This window comes from Gymnoscopelus braueri, assembly GCF_963280865.1.
Source record: "Gymnoscopelus braueri genome assembly, chromosome: 8".
NCBI classification, from domain to species: Eukaryota; Metazoa; Chordata; class Actinopteri; order Myctophiformes; family Myctophidae; genus Gymnoscopelus; species Gymnoscopelus braueri.
The window spans coordinates 41,078,210-41,086,018 of record NC_137609.1 but is presented as its reverse complement, the minus strand read 5'-3'; the positions used below and the strand labels follow the sequence as shown (position 1 = coordinate 41,086,018).

At 41.5% G+C, this 7,809-nt stretch overlaps 1 protein-coding gene across 1 annotated transcript; it reads left to right on the top strand.

The window, feature by feature from the left end:
• The first annotated feature begins 4,422 nt into the window (after positions 1-4,422).
• On the top strand, positions 4,423-6,406 carry LOC308089998 (tripartite motif-containing protein 16-like). The gene has a single exon (XM_080435015.1). It carries the CDS (start codon positions 4,483-4,485, stop codon positions 6,148-6,150), a length of 1,668 nt encoding a protein of 555 aa, XP_080291141.1. The 5' UTR covers positions 4,423-4,482; the 3' UTR covers positions 6,151-6,406.
• The last annotated feature ends 1,403 nt before the right edge of the window (positions 6,407-7,809 follow it).

Here is a 7,809-nt window from a genome sequence, read left to right as displayed (position 1 = left end):
GAAATAAGGTGAGATAAAGAGACTATGAGTCAAATGACTCATAGTCTCTGAGGATATGGATAAAAATACAAAAAAATACAGATAAAACACAAAAGACACACCAGGATCATGTTTATGGGTCCTAGACCTAGATAAAAATAGGGGTTTGATGCAAAATCGGCGAAATGTCCCTTTAACGCGGCGCTTTATCAGTTTGTCCGACATTGCTGGGGTTATTGTGCTGACAATGCGTTGTGTTGATCAGTGTGTACAGGTTCCTAACCTAACCCTGTTTGGTAGGTGGTAACAGACAGAAGGGGGGGGCAGGGTCAGGGTTGCGTTGGTCATGGGAGGGGCTAACACGCCGTGCAACCGCTATTTTGAGCAGGAGCACGCGCACGCAGATGCATAGATTAGATTATTGCCGACTGCTGGTTGTCACACCAGCATGAATTAGCATAGGAATGAGCGTGGAGGCATATCAATTGTCCATTGTGTAACCTGTAGTGTAGGTGTTAAGCAACGTGCGTGTGACGTCATTAAAATAGAGCGCAACCGCTTTCCAAATCACCGATGCAACCCTGGGCAGGGTGTTTGGTAGGTGGTAACAGACAGACAGTGGTGGGAAAAGTACTCTTAATGTTTTACTCAAGTAAAAGTAGCAATACCACAATATAAAAATACTCACTCAAATACTGTTACAAGTAAAAGGCCTGTGTTCAAAATATTACTTGAGTAAAAGTACAAAAGTACTAAAATGTTTGAAAATAGCAGATCTAGCGTGGTGAGCTTGTAGATCGGCTAATTTCAAATGGCCTAGGTATAAAATAGGGCTAAAGTGGTTAATGTATGTTTTATAATGTAACTAGAAAAAGTGCTCCTCGGAGCACAGGTCTCCGCCAGGTCAGGTAGGTTATTGTGGGGCAGCAATGTTCGGAATTAGCCAATTAGGATGGAATATGAAAAATTGGATGGAACCATCTTGATCACTTGACTATATGTGTACCGATTTGCATGATGTTTGAATTTGTAGGAGTAATATAAAAAAGAAAAGTGTTGCAAAATTGGCCTCATGGTGGCGCTATAATAGGGCAATGTTAAAAGGGTGGCATTTGTTCTTCAATGTAGTGCGAATGTGCGTGCAAAGTGTCACAATCGGACGCTGCATTCATGATTTGTGGCATTTTGTTCAAAACGGGCCACTCCTGCAAACTTTAGATGTCAATGTTAGCCAATCAGGATGGAATATGAAAATTTTAAAAGATCCATCTTGATCACATCATCGTGATCACATGACTATAGAGATCAAGTGTACCGATGTGCGTGAAATTTGGATAAATTCTGAAGGCTTAATATCAAAGAATGTGTTTTACATAAGTCGGCCTCCTGGTGGCGCTATGAAAGGCAAATGTGAAAAATGCAGGTCAGTTGTTTTTCCTTGGCCTCTAGGGAGTGTGCGTACAAAGTTTCATGCAGATCGGTGCAGTTATAGGTAAAAACATAAATCGTCCATTTATAGCGCCACCATGAGGCTGATTTGAACATTTTCAAGTGGCATTTCTTCCTCGGCCTAGTGGGAATGTGCGTGTGAAATCTCACGGAAATCGCAAGCTGCGTTCATGATTTGAGGCATTTTGTTGAAAACGGAGCAATCCTGCAAACTTTGGAAGCCAACCTTAGCCAATCAGGATGAAATATGGAAAATTGGACAGATCCGTGTTGATCACATGACTATAGAGATACTGTGTACTGATTTGCGTGATGTTTGGATAAAATCTGTAGGAGTACTGTCAAGAAGTGTGTTTTGCAAAAAGCGGCCTCCTGGTGGCGTTATAAAAGGCTAATTAGAAAAATTTGGGGCAGAGGTTCTGCTCTGTCATCCAGGGAGTGTGTGTGCACAGTTTCGTTGCGATCAAGCCAACGGTGCCGGAGATTAGCTGTACACAAAATGACAGAATGACGGACACACGGACACACGGACGGACACACACACACAGACACACACACACACGGACGGACGGACAGGGGGCAAAACATACTCTCTCTCGCCATGCCTTTCGGCCTGGCGGAGACAATAATATGTATCTGCAAAGTAACTAGTAACCAGCCATAGGCTGGAATCTAACGTTGACTGGGCAGAATCTGTATCCCCCTGATAGGTTTATTGAGAAGGAACTATTGCAACGTTAATGCAAGAGAGATTAACGTGAATAAAATACAATATGCAAGTATAATCAATGAACGGTTTTGTATTAATAACATTAATTATATATATATATAATAATAATTAATTAATCATGAAAGTGGGCCCTCTTTATACTGTGTACCTGGCAGGAAAACCGGTTTGGCGGCCAAACCGGTTTTCAAATGAACCTCACTTACAATTCGGCCTAATTGCAAATGAGGGCAATTTGAAAACAAAGGCGACTTGCTGTGGTTGGCTACAACAGAAGAGGGTGAGTCTCTGCTAATGTTGTTATGTTGATTTTTTCTTTTTTTCCCCTGGCGAATCTTGCTCACGAGTTTGAGCAGCTAGACTGGGCTAGCCTGATTATCAGCCTGAAGCTGCGTGGAGCAGTCCACTCAGAGAGTGGGCGGAGTCTATGGTTTGGAACCAGGCTGAGACTGGGCAGGATCTTTACTGACCGGGCAGCTGCCCCACTTGCCCTCATGACGCGCCGCCCCTGCTAGTAACTAAAGTTTTCAAATAATTGTAGTGGAGTAAAAGTACAATATCCTCTGAGATGTAATGATGTAGTGGAGTAGAAGTTAGAAGAGTACTGAAAAAAACTTGGAAATACTCCAGTAAAGTAAAAATACCTCAACATTTTACTTAAGTACAGTACTTGAGTAAATGTACTTAGTTACTTCACACCACTGGTAGGTGGTAACAGGATTCAGTATGCAAACAGAGGTCATTCAGCTGGCTGGTGGTTGCTGGATGATCACATTAGAGGTGAGGTTGCTTAGAGACACAGTCCGTCCTCTTCATATGTAAGACACATGCATCCATATCTATAAAAAAAGGTTATCAGGGTGTCAGCCGTGTGCGTGCGTGCACATGTCAATTAGGTATTATTTATTGCTTTACTGGGTGGGTCTTCATCGTTACTATGAATGGCAGAATTGCAAATTACTGTTTTTCAGTGGTGTAAAGTAACTAAGTACATGTACTCAAGTACTGAACTTACGTAAAATTTTGAGGTATTTTTACTTGTATTGAGTATTTCCAATTTTCTGTACTTTTACTTCTACTCCACTACATCTCAGAGGCAAATATTGTACTTTTACTCCACTACAATTATTTGAAAAATTGAGTTACTAGTTACTTTGCAGATATAAATTATTACATTATAAAACATACATTAACCACTTTAGCCCTATTTTATACCAAGGCTATTTGAAACTAGCCTTTTATACCTAGGCTATTTTCAAACATTTTAGTACTTTTACTTTTGGTACTTTAAGTACATTTTGACACCAATACTTTAGCACTTTTACTCAAGTAAATTTTGAATTCTGGACTTTTACTTGTAACTTCTACATTGCATACTTTTACTTAAGTAAAACATTTGAGTTTTCCACCACTGGAAGGGGGGGCCCTCAAGGGTCGGCAGCTTTTCGTTAAGGCACGTCAATTTCAGAAGAGTGGAGTGACAGGGACGGATTGAAACATGTTGGGGTCTAATTAGGGCGTGGCACGGCTGTTGATCTCTGATGTCATGTTGATGGTGTCAGTCCCACACATGGAGGGGCGGTGGGACAGTGGATCTGAGATTATTCACAGAGTGTGAGAGAAAAATAGAAACAAAGAACCTTAAATTGTGAAAGATATTCAGGGATTTACTTCCTTGGTCTACTGGCAGTGTGCGTCAGTGTTATGGTTTGCAGGATTAATTTCAGACGGATAGACACACCATGTTGGGGGCATACAATATTAAAAACACTCTGTACAGTTCAGATAGCTGACCACCAACATGATGAATACTGTTAGATAAAGGTTTTGTGTATGAATGTACTGTAGGTGTATTTCTATTATTCTTTTATGACCGGACTTTATTCTGCTCACTGTCTACTTATATTGCTGTGTGTGTGTGTGTGTGTGTGTGTGTGTGTGTGTGTGTGTGTGTGTGTGTGTGTGTGTGTGTGTGTGTGTGTGTGTGTGTGTGTGTGTGTGTGTGAGAGAGAGAGAGAGAGAGAGAGAGAAGTTAAAAACAGAGTTTCAGTCTCTTTAAATGTTGATCAGGGTTTCAAATTGGGTTCCTTTTGTAAATCCAACATGAGAGGAAAACTACTGGCTTTCATTTCAACATACTTTCTACCAATGAATCACAGTAAACTAGACACTACCTCTTTAAGAAAACACTCCTCCCTCCCACACACACACACAAACAAACAGGAAGAACCTGTTACTCCCATTGTCATGTGATCTATGAGGAAATGAAAGCCAAACTCAACTCTAACTAAACGCATGCAGTGTCTCTGTCGCAGTTCAGCTGTAAAATGGCACAGCAGCAATTTCAACTGGACCAGGAGCAGTTGTGCTGTTCCATCTGTCTGGATCTACTGAAGGATCCGGTGACTGTTCCCTGTGGACACAGCTACTGTATGGGCTGTATTAAAATCTGCTGGGATCAGGAGGATCAGAACGGACCCTACAAGTGTCCACAGTGCAGAGAGACTTTTACCCTGAGACCTGTTCTGAAGAAAAACAACATATTGGCTGATGTGGTGGAGAGCCTGAAGAAGACAGGACTCCAAGCTGTCCCTCCTGATCTCCGGGATCACATCATCTATGATGGACCCGGAGATGTGGCCTGCGATTTCTGCACTGGGACAAAACTGAATGCTGTGAAGACGTGTCTTCAGTGTCTGGTCTCTTACTGTGACACTCACCTCCAGCCTCACTATCAATACCCTGCCTTAAAGAACCACAAGCTGGTCAAAGCCTTCGCCAAGTTTCAGGAGAACATCTGCTCTCGTCACGATGAGGTGAGGAAAATGTTCTGCCGTACCGATCAGCAGTGTATCTGTTATCTGTGCTCCATAGAAGAACACAAAGGTCACGATATTATCTCAGCCGCAGCAGAACGGTCTGAGAGACAGAAAGAGCTTGATCTGAGTCAGCAGAACATCCAGGAGAGAATCCAGGAGAGAGAGAAAGACGTGAAAGTGCTTCACCAGGAGGAAGACTCCATCAATCACTCTGCTGATAGAGCAGTGAAGGACAGTGACGCCATCTTTACTGAGCTAATCACTTCCGCTCAGATAAAACAATCTGAGGTGAGGGAGCTGATCAGAGACCAGCAGAAATGTGAAGTGAGTCGGGTTGAAGAACTGAGGAAACGTGTGGAGCAGGAGGTTACTGAGCTGAGGAGGAGACATGCTGAGGTGGAGCAGCTCTCACAAACAGAGGATCACATCCGTTTCCTACACGGTTCCACCTCCCTCTCAAGGATCAGTGAATATAAACACCCAGTCAGCAGCAATGTCCGTCCTCTGAGATACTTTAAAGTGGTGTCTATGGCTGTGTCAGAGATGAGAGACAAACTTAAAGAGGAAGGGACAAATGTCTCAGAGGCAGTGAAAAGAGTGGATGTTTTACTGTCAACACTACCAGAACCCAAGACCAGAGCCGAGTTCTTACAATATTCACGTCCAATCACACTGGATCCAAACACAGCAAATAAAAAAATGTATCTGTCTAACGGGAACAGAAAAGCAACAATGACGAGAGTCGAACAAGAACAATCACATCCCGATCACCCAGAGAGATTCACCGGATGGGGTATGGTTCTGAGTAGAAAGAGTCTGACTGGGCGATGTTACTGGGAGGTCGAGTGGAGTGGAGATAACGTTGATATAGCAGTTTCATATAAAGATATCGGCAGGGCAAACATTGGATTTGGAACAGATGATAAATCTTGGATGTTACGGTGTTCAGAAGGAAAGTATAATGTCAGACATGGAGACACTGATACTGTAATCCCAGGTCCCCTGTCCTCCAGAATAGGAGTGTACCTGGATCACAGAGCAGGTACTCTGTCCTTCTACAGCGTCTCTGACACCATGACTCTCATCCACACAGTCCAGACCACATTCACCCAGGCCCTCTATGCTGGATTTTGGCTTGTTGCTAAAGACACTGCCGAGTTGTGTGACCTCAAGTAGATCAGATACTGGGGTTGTCTCTCATGACTACATGATAATTTCTTCATAATTATTATGTAGTAAGTAAACCTATGTGGTGATGTAAATAATTCAGTTAGAAAAACAACCAAATTACATGTATTTGTTCTTTCTTTTAAATTAACTAAAATAAACTGTAACATTGTTTATGAGGGAACAACACATCCCGCATTTATTGCATTTGTCTGCTATTGTATTACTTGTTTCTCTGTCTTATTAAAATGTTTTCCTTCATGAATTCATGCGATTTATTTTGAGTGGGGCTTTCCGAGTTCTGTATCTTCTAATAAGAAAGAATAGATGGAAATTGACATGATAAATACTATTAGCTTTATAAATATTTGTGTATGAGACTGCATGAGAAAAAAGAAGAAAAAAGACAGGATCTAATAACGCCATGGTTTCCCTGTACATCATGTGGCCAGTCTATGATGACAATGAAAGTAATACAAAAAAAGAAAAACACATTATGTCAAAAGTATTTGTGGATTTACTTCCTTTGCTTACTGGCAATGTGCACAAGAAATGTGATCAGTCCAATGGATTGTACAATCAGACAAATACACACCCACACACCCACACACCCACACACACACACCTACCTTAAGTGCGACAATATATACTGTATATAAAAAACATGGTTAGAGTGATTACATAAAGATGTACCATTGATTGAGTAAAAAATACTGTAGAGGTATTGAGATGGCATAAAATAAAATAAAACATGAATAAACAGAAAACCTATTTGCTGCGTGTGCACCTCTACCAGCCTAGATAATTAACTTATCAGCACCGTTACTTAAAAGATACCTGCGTATCACCAGGGTTTACCTCCCATTCATTTAACAAGTGTATCATACAAAGTAGGCTCAGGTGGATAGCCACAGTGTCTGATTTGGATTAAAAGATTGCTGCAATAATTGGCTTGACTGTATGTTTAGGTGTCCAGTAGTATTACAGTAAATGGAAAGAAAAAGAGTGTACATCTCAGATTACACAAAACATGATTTGTGTAGCATTGTTGGGTTAATGATTTCAGGTCTATACTAGGCTCCCTCCTTTTTTCCCTCTCTTCTCCGACTAGCTCACAAGGGCTCTGTACTCGGTTCCCTCCCTGTTTCCCTCTACACTAAATCCCTTCGCTGAATACAGCCGACCTACAAGCTCACAATGCGTCGCAACGCCACACGGTGTGAGCATGCAGATAAGCTATTTTCCCCAAAATGTTGGTCTATCATGACATGCCCAGAACAGGGATGCTAGAATTCATGTTGCTGTTGGGCAGAAACCTCTTATCTCCCTTTTCTAACTTTTTGTGTTTTTTTCTCATAAATTAACGCCCTACTTCATCATAAACAGCGTCACACATAAGTTATATTGTGCTGCTTTAATGGTTAGAATAAATGTTTTGTGTATGACTACTGTACTGTATGTGTATTTCTATTATTCTTTTATGACTGTACTTTACTCTGCCGACTTACTGTTTATATTGCTCTCACTGTAGTGTGTGTGTGTGTGTGTGTGTGTGTGAGAGAGAGAGAGAGAGAGAGAGAGAGAGAGAGAGAGAGAGAGAGAGAGAGAGAGAGAGAGAGAGAGAGAGAATATGTTTAAAACAGAATTTCAGTCTCTTTAAATGTTGAT